At 42.3% G+C, this 20,591-nt stretch overlaps 1 protein-coding gene across 1 annotated transcript in view; it reads left to right on the forward strand.

Moving 5' to 3' along the window:
- The window catches only part of cdcp1b (CUB domain containing protein 1b), a 38,737-nt gene that overhangs the window by 4,174 nt on the left and 13,972 nt on the right, over positions 1-20,591 (forward strand). Inside the window, exons 2-7 of the mRNA XM_063185089.1 lie at positions 4,951-5,175; positions 8,540-9,004; positions 9,382-9,597; positions 11,096-11,446; positions 15,214-15,576; positions 16,728-16,919. Coding sequence (XP_063041159.1) covers positions 4,951-5,175; positions 8,540-9,004; positions 9,382-9,597; positions 11,096-11,446; positions 15,214-15,576; positions 16,728-16,919 — 1,812 coding nt within the window. The remainder of the gene's footprint in view (positions 1-4,950; positions 5,176-8,539; positions 9,005-9,381; positions 9,598-11,095; positions 11,447-15,213; positions 15,577-16,727; positions 16,920-20,591) is intronic.

Here is a 20,591-nt window from a genome sequence, read left to right on the forward strand (position 1 = left end):
TCCTCGCTGAGGCTGTTGAGGCACATTTTTAAGTATTTGAGGTGAGGCATGGTGTTTGAACACACCATAGGGGTATCTTCTCTCTGTCAGAGTCTTAAAAAGACTGTTCTATGGCTTAGCCGGGGCCTATACTACAAAGCTGGTTCAGGATACGTTAAGGTTAAGTTAAGAGCTAAATCATCTAAGACAAGAGCTTTTCTTGAGAAAATGAGGACTCCAGGCTCTTCTATTAGATGATTTACCTCTTAACTTAACCTTAACTTTGTAGTATAGGCCCCTGAAGAGTTCACAATGGTCACTTTTATTTTTGCTTTTAAATATTTCAGGAAACAACTGCAAAAGTGTCAGCTTTTTAATGTTGTTATTGGCCAGGCCAAGCTAGCTATACATGGTATGAGCAGGAAACACAAAGTGGAGTTGGACACAGAGGATAACGTGGTTTTAATGCTCTCAACACTGCTTAAGTCAAGGATATTGATTCGTTTCTGCTTTTCCAGGGAAATAAAGGATCTTGTTTCTTTTGAGAGCATAAGTTTATGGTGCCAAAATATACTGTGCCTTGTGTACAGTCGGAGGTGAAGAGCTTGAATTTAATTCTCTTTATGGGGTGTCTACACACATAGTGTGATGGAATGTAGCCTAAGATGTATCTATTTCTTTTATTTATTCATTCTATTTTTCTTTTAAAACACAGCTCCTAGGGAGCTTTACATTGCGTATACATGCATCTGTAATAAAAGCTTGTCAAAAGTCTGTCAGATGATTGTCTATTGACGATGTTAAGCTACTGCAATGTTAAATATTTGAGTTTAGGCACTACAGTATGTGATCTGTATAACAGGAATACCTTCCCTCTGTCTGTGGATGTCCTTCAGTATATGACTGTATTCAGCTATTGCAATATTTAAATATTTGAGTTGAGGCGCAGCATGAACATGATAGGGGCGCTTTACCTTCCTCTGGCAGTGAATACGGTATGACGCTGTGAAGCTTTTGACATATTTCAGTAGTTGAGGTTAAGCAGCGTGAACACTTATAGACACGCTATTTTCCATTTTCCATGTGACTGTATTGGGCCAACAGTGGTTCTCAATGTTTTTTGAACAAACACCCCCTTGACCTGATCATAAGCCTTCCAACGTCCCCTTGACCTCATCAGAAGCCTGCCAATGCTCTTAGTATTTTTAAAAAAGTTAGACCAATGGTCCCCATTTGTTGTTCACCCAGAAACTAGTTTGTTACCCCTCTCGGCGGTCTCTTTCTCAACGACCCCCCACAAAAGGTCCCGTAATGCCGCTTGGGGGGCACTAGAGCCCCCGTTGAGAAACACTGTAGGCTAATACACCACCACTTCCTTTAACGGAAATGCTCCTTTGAGTGCTTTTGGTGGTTATGTCTCTTCTGGTGTTAAGGGCAGCAGCACCGCAGTTTGTGCGTTTGAGTTTGTGCGTCAGACATGTGTAGCCTATGTATACTGACATTCTGTTCCAATCTGTTGGGAATTTTATGCTATTTTTAATGAACAGCTGCCTGGTTCCAATGGGCAGCTGCCTGCATTCCTGGCTGGACAGAGGAACAGGGCATGGTGCTACATTCCTGAAATTAGCAGTCTATGCACTTTGAGCTGCATGCCTTGTATGATATGGTGCTATACAAATACAGTTATTTTATTACTAGATTTACACCGTATGCTCAATTAGAACTACTGTGGTGTACAATGTTTACATACGCTACTAATCACCATAAAAAAACCAACAACAATGTAAATGCCTCAACTTGGCTTCTGATTAAGATGGAATATATGAAGAGTTCAGATGCAAAACCCCCTAACTCCATTTCTGAAGATCGGCACTTCTATATTTGGTTTACATTCATGTACTTGATAATACATATAAATAGTTATATTACATAAATAAAATAAAAAAATATGCAATTCTGTTAGCTTTGTATTAAATAAAAATGAATTTAGATTATTTTCTGAAAAGGCACTTAGGGGGTTTTGCATCTGAACTCTTCATATATTGACAGTACGTACATGCAGGGATGGAGATATTTTATTAGTATGTCCACACTTTTTGTGGAAGCACAGTCTTTATTACAAAAAACTGCACTTTTACCAATAACTATTTTCTTTTTCTTCTCACGTGCAGTGATTATAAGACTGAGAATGAGCAATTTTCCTGTAGCTTACTTCTTACCTCATTTAATACCCCTATGCATATGACCATACAATATTCTTGGATGTTCAACGGATCTTTGGGGTTTCAACAGCTTTGAAGCGGAGGGCTAATAGAGAAACACACAGTGGTGTTCTGTGCGAGTGTACGAGTGTTGGGTAGCAAGTCTGCTTTGTGCTCACAATGAGCACAAATGGAGGGGAATGCATTGCACTTAGTGTAACCTACCTTTTGTCAGTATAGACAAATTACAAAAATATTGTTTCAAATCGATGTTATGATATTTGATGTCGTTTGACTGCAATATTCACATCATTGCAATCACAATATTGATGTGATATATTGCACAGCCCTAGCTGCAAGTGTCATTGCAAGTGTCAACATAACAGATCCCCTTGTAGGCTACATACACACTCCTCTTTGTGCCCTCTGAGCTCGAAGAGGTGGATGATGGTTTGTTGCCCCTGGGTGTGGTGTCTGTGTGGTGCACCCCTCATAGTGTTTCATTTACTCTCTTTTGTCCCTTCACAGTGATGCAAAGTGTGGCCAAAAAAAGGCTCCTTGTTTGACATTCCCTTGTTTGAAGTGCTTCAAGGTGTTTTGTTTTCTGTTTAACTTTCATATCTGTATACTTACCTTCATTGTGTGCTGTTGAACAAGGACACACATCCAGACTGACGCCAGATTCAGTGTGTTTGTTAGAAGAGTTTAGTTGCAAGCCACCATATAAACCTCCAGTAAAATGTTTCATTAAAATGTAGGCCTATACACACTTAAAATCATTGTAAAGTTGGTGTTGTTTAAAATTAATGCCATTTTCATTACAGACACCATTTGATTATTTTATCACCATCTGTGGTATAAGACCTGCAATGGTCATTGAATTCACAGTGACGTGAGGTGTGAATTCATCTATTAAAAAGAGGGGAGTGTGTCTATGTTCCCACAGCTCATTGGTCCCACGGCCCATTGGTCCCACATCACTAAGACTTTTAACATTAATAATTAGACCCATTGGTCCCACAGCATATTCCTGCTGCTCCATGTTCCCACATTTCTAAGAATTCATTAAAATGTAGGCCCCATGTTCCAAAGGCACGTTCTCTTAGTTTACTTGGAAATGTGGGAACATGGAATTGTAGAACATAGGGCTTGTATTTGAATAATTTCTTAAAAATTTGGTAACATGGAGCAGCAGGAATACGCTGTTGGACCAATGGGCCGTGGGACCAATGGGCTGTGGGAACATAGAGCTGACCCCAAAAAAGAGCTAACAAGTGAGCTAACAAGAGAGCTGAAGGCCTGTCTAGCTTGCTAGCTCAGTCACCAGCCGATCTTTATGATGCTTGATTCATGAGGGATGTTTTACTAATGTTCCACGCAAACTCTTCTATTTGGCAATGTGTTTGTGTGTTTGTGCGTCTCTGTGTGTTTCTGTGTGCGTGTGCGTCTGTGTGCGTGTGTGCGTGTGTGTGCCCGCGTCTCTGTGTGCGCGCGTCTCTGTGTGTCTGTGTGCCCGCGTCTCTGTGTGTTTGTGTGTGCTTGCGCGCGTGTGTGTGTGTTGTTTGTTTGTGAATGGGGGCTTAGTGGTGGGAAGTGGTTCAGTGTTTCAGCAGGTACAGTAATCCAGCCTGTTCCTCCTAATGCTATAGGCCTTATTCACACGTGTCTCATTACAGTGCTGCCACTTCCACCTTCTGCCCATTATGCTGTGTCAGTTGGAAGAATTCAAGCAGAGCATGTCGCTAGACTGTCCAGTAGCAGGACACACACACACACACAGACACACACACACACACACACACTGTAAGGATGTCAGCTGACATTTCTGGTTAAACCTTCTATGACTGCTTAGAGGTGAATGGAGATGGGAAGTGGTGGCCGAGTGTTTGACAGGCCATATACTGTAGATCAGATACAAAGCCCTCTAAAGGCCATTAAACAAATGAGTAATATATTTCATGTTTAAATAGCATTTTCACCAAGTAATAAAAAGCAACTCAAATGTTATCAAGTGCAGCAAGTCAAGCCCAAACAGAATTAAAAGGACTGATTTCTTTTACTAAATTTAAAGAAATACAACTGTGATTGTTGAAGGGCGGTCTCAATTCGCAGGGTCTGCGTTTCAAGCAAGCCCTAACCCTTACTGCTCCATTTCAAGGGATGAGGAGCAAGGGGAAGGCATAGGGGTAGGGGTAGACATTAGAAAGGGGATAAGACTAAGGCTGCTTCAGAGTACAATGTTGTGGTATGAACCGAACAAGCCTTTATGTGGTCAACACTCTTTTGACTAAGATGACTTGGATGAATGAAAATCTTCTCGGACAAATGTTCCGGAATGTCAAAGAAGTGTGGTGGTGGTACTATTATTAAATGTAGGCCACATAAATAACACTCTGCTAGCTTATGTGATGTCTAAAACATATTTTTTTGCTTCAAGTAGAATGGAGGAGTTGGCCTGCACACTTTGAGTCTTTGTTTGCAGGTGCAGCTATCAATGGAAATCATTTGAAAATTATAGGAGAAGCGCAACACTGCTACAATTATGGCCAAGGTTTTAATGTGCAATCTGAGGTTTTGGTCAGATGAAGGTCTGACTGACCAAAACGTCAGCTTTCACATTAAAAACTTGACCGTTATTGAAGCAGTGTTGCGCTTCTTCTATAATTTAAGTATATTTTTTACCTGCAAATAAATATATCTTCTGGTATCAATACTAAGTGACCTTACCTTGCCTTACCTTACCTTACCTTACCTGACTTTTACTCCACAGAGGGTGTCACGGTCACCATGACACCCGATGCGGGGTCGACGGTCACCATCTCCAAGGACCCTGCTGCCCCGGGCTGCGAGGCGTGTGTGGAGGATGGGGAAACCCCCCCTGCTGCTGCGTGCGGCCTCATGGAGTATGTGCTGTCCAAGCCTGTGGAGACCACCATCAAGTTCAACTGCAGCCAACCTCAGGACGTCTACAAAGTCCAGACAGACAGCAAAATTGGTGAGTTGTGTGGCCCTACCGTGGCTTAATGGTAGGGCACCCGTCTACAACGCGGCCGACCTGGATTCGATTACGGCCCAGGTCCTTTGCCGACCCCTCCCCATCTCTCTCCCACTCATTTCCTGGCCTACTCTTCACTATCCTGTCCTATTAAAGTTGAAAAAATGTTAAAAAATCTTAAAATTGGTGAGTTGAGAGAGATGCATCCTCACAGGACAATTCACTAGGGAAGCAAATGAGTAGGGCCGGATTCAGGAACTAAGTGCCCCTGGGCCCTACCGTGGCTTAATGGTAGGGCACTCGTCTACTACGCGGCCGACGCGGGTTCGATTCCAGCCCGGGTCCTTTGCCGACCCTTCCCCGTCTCTCTTTCCCAAATGTTTCCTGTCTCTCTCCTTCAAACTGTCCTGTCACGAATAAAGTGTAAAAGACCAAAAAGATATCTAAAATTAGTGAGTTGGGAGAGATGCATCCTTACAGGACAATTCAAATGAGAGGGAAGCAAATGAGTAGGGACGGGTTAAGGAATTAAGTGCCTCCTGGGGAAATGAAGAAAAAATGGTCCACCTGTCCCACACAGGGGAGAGAGGGAGTTGATGGCTCCACCTGGGCCCTATTTGCTTTATTGCCACGCCCATTAACCCCACCCAATGCTTTTAACGCTTTTCATGCAACTACAGGATTTCTTGAGTGCATCTTAATATGCGACCTTGCCTCCTCCACTTGCCTCCTCCACTCGCTTCTCGTCATGATGACATCACTGACAACAGCATTATATTTCAATATCTTGCAAAAGCTCAATTGTAGAGTCTTTTTCTCGTTTGCAATTGGGATGGTGAATGAAAAACAGTCCCTCAAAAGTTGTTGTGGCTAGGCTGACAGCTGGGAAACTTTATCGTTTTCTCCACGGAGGAGGGGCCAGGAGGCGGGGCGAGGAGACAAGCGCAAGTGGAGGAGGCAAGGTGGCATATTAAGATGCACTCCTTGTCTGCTAGTTCCTGTTAGGCTGCCCATAACCATACAGTAGGTTGGGGTGAATGTTTGGAAGTCAGAGGGGTGCTCACTCAGTCCCTTTAGAAAGATGAAAAAAGTAGTCTTGTGGGTGCTTTTCGGTCCAAGGTTCAATATCGAAAGTTATTTGAAAAGAAAAAAAACTTTTCTTCACCAAGGCACTCCAAAACCTATAGTTAAAAATGTATTTATTATTATGACATGTCCACTAAGGACTTAAAAATTGCCCACGCGTAGTGGCAGTTGTGCCTTGAAGAAGCCCTGAAGAAGTCCTTAATGGATATGTCATGGTCGTCGTAATAGACATTTTTAACTACAGTATATATTTTTTTTATTGCCTTGTTGAAGAATTTTTTTTCTTTTCAAATAACTTTAGGTAGGGGTGGTTTAGTTTTTCCTGGACCCCTTTGTGACCTGTGCTGCCCTGGGCTACTGAGTCCCAGTAGGCCCATTCATCATTCCAAGTGGTCGAGTTGTAAAATCAAACCAGGGTGGATGGTCAGAGATGGATTCTGATTATTGGGGGTTGATTTTGAAAATGTAGTTGTTACAAGTGCAATGTTAACACAATATGTCAAGAAGGGATGTCTGTTTTAAAGGGGGATGATTATTTTACCATTTTCATTGAGGGAGATGATTTTAGACATTATACAGCCCTACCAGAGATTCTTTAAGCATAGAGATATGCCAACATACAGTAATAGGTTTCTATGGGCACCTAACGTGACCAGGTTCCGGTCTGCCTAAAGGGGCGTGTCATAATGGTCCTAGAATTGAATAGAACAGTCCTTAGCTCTGCTTAAAGGGGGATCCCCCCCCCCTCCCCCTTGCAACAGTAGAACCCGAAAACAATGGGTCAATGGAACCTCTCTCTCTCTCTACTCTCTACTGCCCCTACTGTACAACTCGAGCCCTGGTCATTCCATCCCTGGATGTGAGCATGTATGCAGCCAAGCGAAATAAAACAAGTAAAATACAATATAGACAGGTCTGAGTAGATTGTTTTTAACGTGCACACTCCAATTTGAAAAATATAATATAGACAGTTCTGAGTAGATTTTTTTTAACATACACACTCCGATTTGAACACATGAAGAGTTCAGATGCAAAACCCCCTAAGTGCCGTTTCAGAAAATAATCTTAATTGATTTTTTATTTAATACAAAGCTATCAAAATTGCATATTTTTTTATTTTATTTATGTAATATAAACTATTTATATGTATTATCAAGTACATGAATGTAAACCAAACCAACAAATGGTTTCTCTAAAAATATAGAAGTGCAGGTCTTCAGAAATGGAGTTAGAGGGTTTTGCATCTGAACTCTTCACATGCGTACCGGGCGTGGTGCACATGCAGCGACCCCTTGCTCTCCCAATCATGTGATTCCCATTAACCCGTAAACTCCGAAGCTAAAAAAAAACCCTACTGAATTACACCAACAGTGGAAAAGTACCAGCACATATACTGTATGTTTTGTTCCCATTCAACATTCGTTTGTTTTTACACCATTCCCAGAATGTACCAGTGAACACCACATACAGTATACAGTCAATCCAGAAAGTACTCACAGCGCTTGACACCATATAAAGCAAATTTGTCTATCTTGGTCTCATCAGACCACATGACATGGTTCCAGTGATCCATATCCTTGGTCTGTATATTTCTCTTGAGACCAAGATAAACAAATTTGCTGTAGATGGCGTCAAGCATGTGTGGTGGTAAACAAGTGAGTTTTACACAAAAAGTGCATCATCTGGCTAGTCAAGCATGGCTGTGGGACTGACATCGTTTGGCGATGTATGGATGCCGTCAACATTGGGCATCTGAATTACACCTAAAGAATCATGCATGTCAACATGCACTGTGACCACTGAAGCAGATCATGATTCTCTCCATAGGATTTCATTCAAATCTCACACCCATCTATTTTAACCAAGTAGCGACTCAAAATATAAAAGTTCAATATACTGAAAGGTTGAAACACATAGCGATGACCTCCCTTTTAATCCCTTTTCATTTCGAAATGAAAACATGAATGTAGTTGCTGCCACAGATGGTTGTACAAAGTATTAAGAAAAGGCTGTGAACACTTCTGTAAATATGATTTATTTGTTTTTTATTTTTATAAATTTTCAAAACTGTCAAGACAACTTGCTTTTCACATGGTCATAATGGAATCATTTGTGTAGGATTTTGACAACAGAGATTCATTTGTAGCATTTGGAATAAGGCTGTAAGATAATAAAATGTGAAAAAAGTTAAGCGCTGTGAATACTTTCCGGATTGACTGTGCATGTACGTCTTGTTCCCATTCAACATTCATTTGTTTTTAATTTACTCCATTCCCAGAATGCACCAGTGACGCGTGCACCCCCGGGGCGGCGAGCGTCCAATCGACTCTCTTCCAGGAGTTCCAGAGGAGCTTCAGATGGGTGATCACCGGCCCCGAGGGCCGACCTCTGGGTCTTGACATCCCCGCTGGCGACGGAGGAGGAGGTCTGGCACTCGCACCCGAGGCCAACACCTGCGAGAACGGCTACCTGTACTCAGTCAGCACGGGGGACGGCCCCTCGGATATCCCTCGAACCCTGACCTACTGCCGGGGCGGCGAGGGAAACGTGACCCATCTGGACGTGGACAGCATGACGTCGGTGACTGTGGACGTGCCCAAACAGGGCACCATAGATGCCACCGTCTTCACTGTAGCTCCTATAGCTGTGGCCACCACTACCACTAAACCCACTCCTGCACCAACTCCTAAACCTACTCCTGCACCCACTCCTGCTCCTGTTCCAAAACCACCTCCCAAGAAGGGTGAGTTCACCTCTGTTCTACTACCATGTTGGGCTGACAGATGAAAGTTACAGCCCTGTGGTTGTACGTATGATAACATATTGTCTGACTTGTTTGTTTTGATTTTTTGTGTTTTTGTGTTTGTTTCTTTGTTTCTTTCTTTCTTTCTTTCTTTCTTTCTTTCTTTCTTTCTTTCTTTCTTTCCCCTCTAATTCCCCCTTTCTTCTACCCTCCTCTATCACCGTTTCTATCTCAACCTCCTTCTTCTCTTCTCTTCTCTTGTCTTCTCTTCTCTTCTCTTCTCTTCTCTTCTCTTCTCTTCTCTTCTCTTCTCTTCTCTTCTCTTCTCTTCTACCCCATCTCTCTCCACTCCTCTTTTTGAAATCGGACCCTGCCAGGTCGTACCATGTCGGTGACCCCTGACCCCAGTTCGCAGGTGTTCATCAGCAAGACCACTGAGGGCGTGGCGTCGGACTGCCAGGTGTGTGTGGGGGCGGAGCCTAACCCTACCTGTACTAACGAGGTGACCCTCAACGAGCCCCAGGACACGGCCGTCAAGTTCACCTGTGACAACCCCGAGGACATCTTCAAGGTGGAGATTATCTGGGACTTTGGTGAGTGTTTGGTATGGGCGCTGGAGAAACGTATGCAAGGGTTTTTTTTTTTCAATTTTTCTGGCCTTTGTTATTATAGGACAGTGTGAGAGTAGACAGGAAATGCCTGGGAGAGAGAGATGCGTCAGGGGGCAGGGAAATGACCCCGGCCAGGCTCAAACCAGGGTCCCCGTGGGTGAGCATGCAAGCCTAAATGTGGGGGACTGCGCCACAGCACCCCGCAATGTCGATATTTTTTATCTGTTTTTACACATGACATGTGGATAAAAATAAAACACGATTTTGTTGTTTTAACCCCCTAAAAGGATTTGTTTTTAAGTCTTGAAATGAGATTTCTAAATTGGATGCATTTTTTAAAAAAACATCCATATAAATGTAAACAGCTTCTTAGAAGAATAGAGTGTAGTAGGCCCTACAGTATATTGCCATATGGTTTGTGCTGAGGAGGCAACAAGGAGCCAATCTCAACCTAGTAAGCTTGGAGATCTTATAAAAAGTGCAGAAATAGAAAAATTAGGCCGTGTTATTCTGTATCATTACAGAAAATGGTGGCAAAGAATAATGTGATTCATGTACAAAAGCAGCAGAACAATGTACATGAATCACATTATTCTTTGCCACCATTTTCTGTAATGATCCAGAATAACAACATGGCCTAATATTTCTACTGCACTTTTTATAAGATCTCCAAGCTTACCATTTTGAGATTGGCTCCTTGTTGCCTCATCAACACAAAGGGTCAGAAATATTCTAGTAAGGGGAGATAGGACAGGTACATTGAAATTAACGGTGAAGATTCGTAACGCAAATATGGCGTCTACCCGCACATCTCCCGCCTTTCTGGTAACAAGAGCCAATGTGCCTGCTAAGATGCGTTGCCATTGATCCAATCATTTGGCTGCATCGGCGCACGCGAAATGTTGCGCATGCTCAGTTGTGAATAGCCGTTACTCTCGTGCCGTTATGGAACTACTGCGCCTGCGCTCTGTCATAAAATGCAGTGATAAAAGTGGCTTTAAAAACTTTATTTTGACTCGTATGACACAACCAAGTAGTCTAGATTGATCAGTTTTTCACGGTCGTTTCAACCCTATGGTTTTCACAACCCCTGGGTTCCCCTCCGTCCTATACTCAGTTTCCCCATTCATTTTTCCCATTGACTCTCAGATCTGGTCTACTTAATCGCGAAATAGCACCCCGGAGGCGTCACCAAGATGGCCGCCATATGTCCCCTCTCATTCTAAAATCTCTCTGGTAGGGTGACTTGTTGTAGTAATTGAATAATGTGTATTGATTGAATAATCAACATAGATATTGAATTATGTCATTAAAATATTTTCTTTTGAGGGGGGGAGCTGTGGCGCAGCACGCTGGGCCCCCTACATTTGGCCTTGCATGCCCACCCACGGGGACCCCGGTTCGGTTCCTGTCAACATCTTTGACTGTATAAATAAAGGCATGAAAGCCACTAAAAAATATTTAAAATATTTTTTTCCAGACTTCACAGAAGACTCCAGCAGTAAGGAGATGACGGCCGCCTCGAGCCTCTTCCTGGGGTTCGAGCGCACCTTCGCCTGGGACATGAAGGTTCCGCCGTCCCGCACCTTCCAGATGGACTTCCCGAGTCCCGGCATGACGCAGATCGCGCCAACGGAGACCTGTCCCGGCGGCAACACCTACACCGTCGTCGTCTACAAGCGAATGCCTTCCGTCATCGGCACCTTCTGCAGGAACGGCACCATCACCCAGATCCAAGGCCTCTACAAGGGGAGGGTCACCCTGCCGGTCCCCAAGAACGAGAAGCCCGCCACCTCACCCGTAAAAGTGTCTGTCGGGCCGACCACTAAAAGTATGTGCCGCTCCAGCATCCAAAACATTCAGCATGCTTTCAGACTGGTTATAAATGATTTGTAGGAGGTGTCTAAATATTATCATTCATCGATGTGATATTAGTCAAATAGATACAATGTATATCCCCTGCTAAGGACCCTGGACCCTGGTCAAAATTGGTTTCACAGCATTGAATGGAAAAGAACGTTATTTTGAAATCCAGTTAGTAATATACAATCTATGGTCAAACAAGATGAGTTGTAAGCAGCTAGATGTCTGTTTACTAATATACTTCGGCACATTAGGTGAACAGAACTAGTAAATGGTCTTGGGCCCACTCGGCATACAGCTGTTGTTGTATAGAATAGATTCAAGATTCAAGATTCAAGATTCAAGATTAGTTTATTACGTCTTATTATAGGTTTGAAGCCTATAAAGAGTAAACATTGTTGTGTTTTTCTTGTGTCCTCAAAAAGATTTTAAAAATAAAAATAAAAAAGAGGGGGGGGGGGGTGGAAAAAAGTGCAAAGAAAGTGCCTTGTTGTCTTCAGCATGAATTCAGTAATCTTATTGCTTGGTGGAAGAAACTACTTTGGAGTCTGGTAGTATGAGATTTCAGGCTTCTGTACCGTTTCCCAGATGGTAACATGGTAAACAGTCCATGATTGGGGTGACTAGGATCAGCCAAGATTTTCTTTGCCTTCCTGATGCTCCTTCACTCAAATAGCTCTAGTATGGAGGGTAAGTCACAGCCGCATATATTCTGAGCTGTACGCACAACCCTCTGTAGAGCTCTCCTGTTGGCTTGAGAGCAGTTCCCATACCATGCAGTAATGGTCCCCGTCAGAATGCTCTCGATGGTGCCTCTGTAAAACGACCTCAGGATCTTGGGTCTCATCCCAAACTTCCTCAATCGTCTGAGGTGGTACAGACGTTGCTGGCTTTTTTTAACAATGCGCTGTGTGTGACTGTCCCAGGTGAGGTCCTCTGAGATGGTAACGCCAAGAAGGGCCCTCCCTGTCACCTGTTAGGAGACTCCTTTCTCATAGTCTACACACATGACTCTATATTATTATTATATGTATACTAAGCTTCTTGAGTGACACTGTAGAGGTTTCTTTTGTTAGATTGTTCATCTTTATGCGTTTCCTTTGACCCTCCACAGTTAATTAGGGATGCAAGCAATTAATCGTCTTGAATCGATTAATGCGTTAATCGATTAAAAACACTCATCATTAATCGCCAATTCGACTGACAAGAGACCCAGGTGAAATGGGCATGTGAAGAATGTGGCTGAAGAGGGGTGTGAATAGTGGGAATATTTAATAGATCAATTTAATAGATCAATTTTTAATTATTTTTTTTTAGATTTAATAGGTGTTTTTTTGGGGAACGGTTGAGATGTCAGAGGAGAAAACGTTGTTTATCAATTAATCATAAGTCGATCGATACTAACAATTAATGAATTAATTGATAATTTGCATCCCTACTCCACAGCGCTCTCCGTTGTCGAGGTCGATCTGCTCCATACACCAGTATACACATGGACCATGAGAGTTAAAAGTCTATAATCGTCACGTACACGTATACAGTACAGTGCATGGCCTGATTTTATGTTTTCATTGCCATATCCCCTACTGTGAATCTCCTTACACAGTACATCATGCAGTGTTCAATACAGCAAGTACAGCAGTCAGGAGCCAAATCTAGCAGTCTTTTTGCCCTTCGGTGACCTAATGGTACAGTAGGGCACTGGGTTGCTGCGCCGACAACCCGGGTTCGATTCTGACCCGGGTAGGCCTGGGTATTGATTGACAATTTTCGGTTCCGGTTCCATTTCCGGTTCCTTCGTTTCGGTTCCGGTACCAGAACGGTTCCATTTTCGGTTCCTAGAAACCCTGAATTAAACCTGCAGTTACCCAAAGTGGCCAGTAGATGGCGTAACGGGTCTGTAAATCATGAGTTTCCCTGCTCCTCGTGACTTAAGCAATGGCGGGTTAAAGGCATTTAATTCTATACAGCATTCATGATCAATTGCATGCTGCAAGTTGTCCTCTCGGCATGGCTTGGCAAGTATAATAAACGGTTTTGATACTGATAAATGTACTCATGTCTGATTAAAATTGTTCTGCTGTACGGTGCAACTTCACTTCTGGTAGGCTACCAATAGCGTGCCTGACATGATTTTTTAATGTAGCCTACGCTACCCAGTCTGTCGACAGCTGGGGCTTTTCTACTAGGTACTGCAGAACTGTTCTAACACAACTAGGCTTCATAAATAGGCTATTCATTAAACTTGACGGGGTCTCGATGGTGCTGTCTCGCACGCATTTCCATACAGGGACTAGAACTGGGCCGTATGATCAGCTGCTGCAAGTAGCCGCGACAACACTGTGCTTTCACGCCATGGTGAATAAGCTAAAGAGTCCTAATCTAAACGATATATAGGCCTAAATAGGCTATATAACCAGCGATCGCCTTCTCCTACAGACATGTGTTAGGGCTTGTTCGAAGGCTGCGAATCTTAGCTTTTTACAGTTTTTTACGGCACGTTTTTATGTTCTTTCATTCAAAAGTTATTGAACTGTAGGCCTAAGCGGCCGCTGTTGCAAGTGAAAAAATAGCGCTTTCCAACCATTTTTTTAATCTCGTCATTTTTTCCTAACAGCCAGCGATATCCTTAACCTAGACCTACAGACATGTGTTAGGGCTTGTTCGAAAGCTGAGATTCTTAGCTTTTTACAGTCTTTTACGGCACGTCTTTATGTTCTTTCATTCAAAAGTTATTGAACTGTAAGCGGCAGCTGTTGCAAGTGAAAAATAGCGCTTTCCAACCATTTTTTTTATCTCGTCATTTTTTTCCTAACAGCCAGCGATCTCCTTAACCTAGACATACAGACATGTGTTAGGGCTTGTTCGAAAGCTGAGATTCTTAGCTTTTTACAGTTTACGGAACGTTTTTATGTTCTTTCAATCCACAGTTATTTAACCGTAAGCGGCCGCTACTTCAAGTAAACAATGGCGTTATTATCCAGCCGGATAGAGAGGAAATCTTTTTTGTCGCTGTGTTCTTTGTTCCCTCGAATTACACCGACGGTCTAAATAGGCTACATTTGTGCGTCCCCAACACAAGACCAGTTCTTTCTAAGTTAGCTCTGGTCACTCGGGTCACCCGGGTCATTTGTCCTAAAATATATATACAGCATATATCAGGCTTGTATGAAATTCCGAATTGAATGAATTGAAATTCAAAATAATGCCATAATACGAACACTAAGTGGTGTCATTACCTTGAATTTCTTCAAGTATTGGCAGAGGATGCGCTCAACTTCTTGGAAAACCGAAAAGCTTTTGGGTGCGAGATAAAAAGCGTCAACTTAAGGAAGAAGAAATCCGCACTCACAAACTGCGTCTCATTATTTATTTATATTACCACCATGTCCAAAAAGCAAACGCGTTTCGGCTAACAAGCCTTCATCAGTGCGTGGTACCACGCACTGATGAAGGCTTGTTAGCCGAAACGCGTTTGCTTTTTGGACATGGTGGTAATATAAATAAATAATGAGACGCAGTTCTTGAATTTCTTCACCCATTGAGAGTACATAGAACATCACCACCTAGTGTTCATATTATGGCATTACTGTGAATTTCAATTCATTCATTTCGCAATTTCGTACAAGTCTGATATACTGTAATATATATAATCTAGCAGTCTTCTAGTTGGCCCTGTTCTCTATACTTGTTGAATTAACAGTAAAACATATTTCCCTGTCTGTCCCTCCAAAGTGCTGGCCGTTGTCAAGGCGGAGCTGCCGCGTGGCCAGTCCTACGCCGACTTCTTCTCTGCCAACTACCAGCACGGCTTCCCCAGCAACGAGGCCATGCGCTGGGACCTTGTGGTGCCGCCCAAGCACGACTTCACCGTCTCCACCCTGGCTCAGACCGAGCCCACCTGTGGCAGTGGCCAATCGGTGCAGCTGAAGTACGAGCAGGAGGGCCAGGAGCCAATCGTCACGGGCCTGACGGACCCGCAGCCAACCGGCAAGCAGGGGAGCTTCGGTCTCGTCCTGAAGAACTGCGACGCCACCAGGGGGTCCACCCCTCTCACGCTCAACTTTAGGGTGTCTGCGCTACGCGGTGGAGTGCCACGTAAGGATAGCCTGGGAAATCCCATGCTGCTTGCAATACGTATAAAGGGCGTGACGTGTGCTATGTGCGTTAGGACCCTTTTTGGGGGAAAACATGGGGGAGAAAAGCCAATGCAAGTCAATTGGTGGTGTTGGGAAAGAATAAACGAAAGACAAGGACCTAGAAACGAGCGTTGTTCACGCTCAACATGCCGAATACGTCTTGTGCTGTCGGCTGTTCAAATAATTTAGCCAAACAGCCGTGGCTGAAGCATGGACTCTGTTTATTTGGGCTAGCCAATGTAGTATGTAAGTTAATGAGACATTCGGTTTGTTTTCCCCCAAAAAGGGGCGTAACGCACGTTCATGAGCACAGTACCCGGATGGCTGTTTATACATATAGGGCACCTAAGCCTCCGCCCCTTCCGGGCAGCTCATGGGGCTGGGAAAGTCAAAAACTTTGACTGGGCTGTAGTGCAGTGGTTCTCAACTGGAACAGTCTTGGGACCCACCATTTTCCACTCTCATTCGGACGCGACCCAATTTTTTTAGCGTTCAAGTCAATTCAATGCAATTCTCAAAATGTAACCAAGACTCGAATGACTGGTTGCACGCTATCTATCTCGCATAAACATTCAGATTGTATCTATGACGACAGATGACACAGAGTTCACTAGCCTATCAAAATAAAAGTTGTAAATTGTTGCAGGAAAAGTTGGATTTTTTTTTTTAATTACGTTGTTTTTACACCAAGGCTCTGCGACCCACCCATGACCCCTCCACGACCCACTTTTGGGTCGCGACCCACCACTTGAGAAACACTGCTTTACAGTAGTGGACTGATCAAACCTTTTTTTCGATCTACCTCGCATTCCCCCCCTAGATCCTACATATGCTGTACCTGAGAATTAATGATAACCAATGGTGTGATTGTCGACTCCACTTGTCAGTTGTTTTGTGAGTTGTGTGCGTGCAAAAATATGTAATTATTTAGACTACACAACGGAAGTGTAGCCGCGGTGCAGCGTTCGGGCTGGCTGTGCAACTTCAGCCTCGGTTCAAGTCAAATACCTGAGGCGCACGTTGTAGTCTCTTACCCAGCCGCTCAAAAACTAAAATAATCTTTCTTGCCTGACGAAAGTATTAATACGTTTTCTTCTTTCCCCCCCCCAGATGGTTGTCCTGTGAAAATGCAGCAGGGCATCACCCTGAACATTGAGAACACCAATGCCAAGTCCTACTGTGAGATGAAGATGGATGGGGCTCTACAGGAGAAGATCTCCGTGCCCCCCACTACCCAATCCATGCTGTCATTCCTCGACTGTCCCAGTGAGGACCTGGTCATCACCGTGTCCAAGACCTTGGGTATTGTGACGTTATTACAATGCATTCTGTTATAATTACTTATATACTTATATAATTATGTTATACTTACTGACATTTTTTAGAAATATTTTTTGGTCTTTTGACTTTATTTATGGAGTGTAATTTATATATTATACTCCATCAATACTTATCAATACTTAATAGTATTAATAATAAATAGCACACTGAATGCTTATCAATACTTATATAATGTTGTTATATACTTACTGACATTTTTTTAAGGATATGTTTTGGTCTTTTGACTTTATTCATGGAGTATAATTTATTTATTTATGATAGGACAGTGAAGGAATGACAGGAAATGACAGTGAAGGAATGAGTGGGTAGAGGGAGAGGGGGAAGGATTAGCCAAGGACCTAGGCGGGAATCGAACCCAGGTTGCCAGCGTATTAGCCCAGTGGCCTACCTTTAAAGCAATGGCAGGGCCCTTACTGACATATGTAATAGCCACAATTATATTACACATTACATAATGAACGTAGCGGATATTTTAGTCCCGTGCAGCCACTACTACAATGGTCCGTCGGTTTGGAAACCGTTTTTCTTTTTGGAAGGTTTACACATGACCTACAGTAGGTCCTGACCTTATTTTTGTTTTTTTTTTATTCATTTTTTTTTACATTTATGAGCTGTTTGTGCCCTTGTTCTGATGTGTCAGAAAAGATGGGAGAGAGAAATGGGGCAGGTCTGGGAAACACTCTCTTCCTTTGATGCAGTGGTGCAGTTCTAACTCACACTATTTCTCAATGTCAAGTGATCTCTAGCCTTGCTAGGACGTGAAACGCCCAGTGATTGGATACTCTTTGGTGAACTCCGCGGAGTATCCAATCACTGGGCATTTCACGTCCTAGCAAGGCTAGAACACTTGACATTGAGAAACAGTGTCAGTGTTGGAGAGTGTTGCATTCCTTGTCAACCCACAGACACCACATCACAGGGCCATGTGCACACGGGTAGATGACGGATAGGCAGCAAAAAACATTTTTTTCACAAAACATTGTTTATGAGGGGAAAAAGTATATGTCTACGTAGTGCAGCAATTAATCTTTCAAAAAATCCAAGTGGTCACAATGTTGGTCTATTCATTGATTATTTATTTACGTTGATAAAGCAATTTGCTGAAAATATGTCCTTTGGTGTGACGTTAAGAAATAAATATATTAAGTAATGTAGAAATGGCTTGTTGGAGTTTTATGAACATTGTTACACTCTTCATATTTATTGCAATTTTTTAAAGTCTTAATTTAATGAGAAATTACCATTTAAGTATTTTTTTCCCATTAGATGTGAGATTATTAGAAACCTTCGAGGAAAAACAGGGATCTTTCTTTTAAATGTTCAAAATTGTCCGAATTTATACTAACTTTTCAGGGACGATAATTTGTTCTTCAGTGTTTATCAAACATATTGTTTAGCTCAAACAAATATTTGAGCGTTTAAAACATGTCACACCGTAGGACAGTCATGTCACGCTAAAGGACAAAAATGCAAAACTGAGCCAGAAACAAATATATCCACATGATTATTTTATGTTTTGATCATAATATAATGTTTTAGTCAATATGGACCTACACTTTACACTTATAAGTCTTTGAATCGTCAATTATCAGCCTATCGTAACTCTTAATGACAGCCATGCGGTCATTGAATGTAACCTGCAGAGCTCATACGATTCATACTGAAGTGTGACCTTGGCGTGACCATCACACTTTTGTAGGTATGCTATGACTGTCACACCATTGAACCTGTAGTGTGTAGTGGCCAGTGCCTGTTTGGTATCTCAAGCTGGACAGCACATTTATGCTGTATAATGAGCTCTCCACAGCATACTTTATTTATCTATACTCCTCTATATACTCTCTCACTGATCTTTCCTTCACTGTTACCGTTATATTTTATGGTTTCAAAGCACCATTAATGACATTTTATATCATTTGACAGTATCTAAAATCAACAGCAAATATTCATCAACAATGCATCAAAGTATAAATTCCAAATGCCAATAAAGGAATAAGTCATTTGAATACACAATATTTATCTAGTCAAACAACAAAACAAAAAAATATGTACTACCAGTTGTTTTAAAAGCTATTTCTCAAATATCTAGTCCATTGGTGTGACCTGTTTGTCCTTTGGTGTGATACTCCAAAGTGTCACACCATAGGACTTTTACCATCACACCATAGGACTTTTACCATCACACCATAGGACTTTTGAGCTTTTGAGTTAATTTAAAGCCATGTCGTTGCCAATTGAAATACAATTTCACCTTTAGTAAGATGCATTTTCATACATCTACATAAGAAAAAAATATGAAAAATATACACTATTGTCAAAATGTATTTTATGGCTGTCACACCAAAGGACTACAAAACTAATACATCTTGTGGTAGCAAAACATAATTGATTGACTGACGAACTCTGAGAGAAAAATCTAAAATCCACCCTTGCCATTGGCTTCTTAAGGGTCTAAAGTCACAATTTATGTACCGCTGGAGCTTCAACAATAGATCATTATCCACAGAATTAACCAAAAATATGATGTCACACCACAGGACATTGTTTTCTGCGACAAAGTTTCATGAGTCCAAACGGTCTCAGAAAAACAGGAAAAAAATTAAGCATTGCCACTTCCTAAAATAGACACCTTGAAAAACATGCCAGGGTTGTTTAGACAAATGACTGAGCTTTGGTTATTTATTTAAAAATGTTTTAATATGGAGAACCAGGCTTGCCTCAGTCACACCATAGGACAAATGTGACATTTGACTCAAAATTAAGTATACTTATTTAAGCTCTGGATTTATTACACATTACTTTTTCACAACAACGACATTAGTTTAATCATTTAAAGCATTGACAATTTTGAAAGCATGAATTTACTTAATTTTAAGAGCCTGCGACAGCAAAATTTACACGTCACGTCATCTACCCACACACAAAAAACCCCTGCCTCTCATCTGCATTCGACACATATAACACATCTGAGCTGTGTGACACCTGGCCAGTCGTCAGCATTGTTCCTCGCCTGTTTCATGGTTGATCTACACTGTCAGGGCCGGATTAAGATGGCCCGGGGCCCCTAGGCTACAGTTTGCTTTGGGGCCCCCTGAATAGCAAATTTCATGACGGATCTACATAGACAAATGTCATAATTTTGAGCTAGGAATTAAGGATATAATTTCTACCAACTCTACTCAACAGAGCAGATGACTTGTTCAGTAAGGTATCTTATCATAATTCTGCAATCTTTCACTTTTAACCAATCTGGGGCCCCCTGGTTGGTGGGGGGCCCTAGGCTGCAGCCATATCTAGCCTGTGCGTTGATCCGGCCCTGTACACATTAGAGGAGGAGCTCAGAGATGCCCTTCTCCCTTTTTGATCCTGTGCTTTTGTTGTCCAAAAATTGCAGTCGTAACTCACTCACTTGTGGACTCTGTTTGACCCTAGCTTTTACTGCTTTTGATAGCAGTTCTGTGAAACCACAAAAAAGAACACAAGATGTATTTGTAGGACATTAGATGTCTGTTTTTTTTTACTCAAGCTAGTGTGTGTTTTGAAATGTAACTCTATCCGTGTGCTGCCTGCTCTTACCTGTTAACAAGACAACCAAACCAAAATCCCCCCCCCCCCTTCAGAATTAGTTGTGAA

The sequence above is a fragment of the Engraulis encrasicolus genome, chromosome 20, assembly GCF_034702125.1.
Source record: "Engraulis encrasicolus isolate BLACKSEA-1 chromosome 20, IST_EnEncr_1.0, whole genome shotgun sequence".
Lineage (NCBI taxonomy): Eukaryota > Metazoa > Chordata > Actinopteri > Clupeiformes > Engraulidae > Engraulis > Engraulis encrasicolus.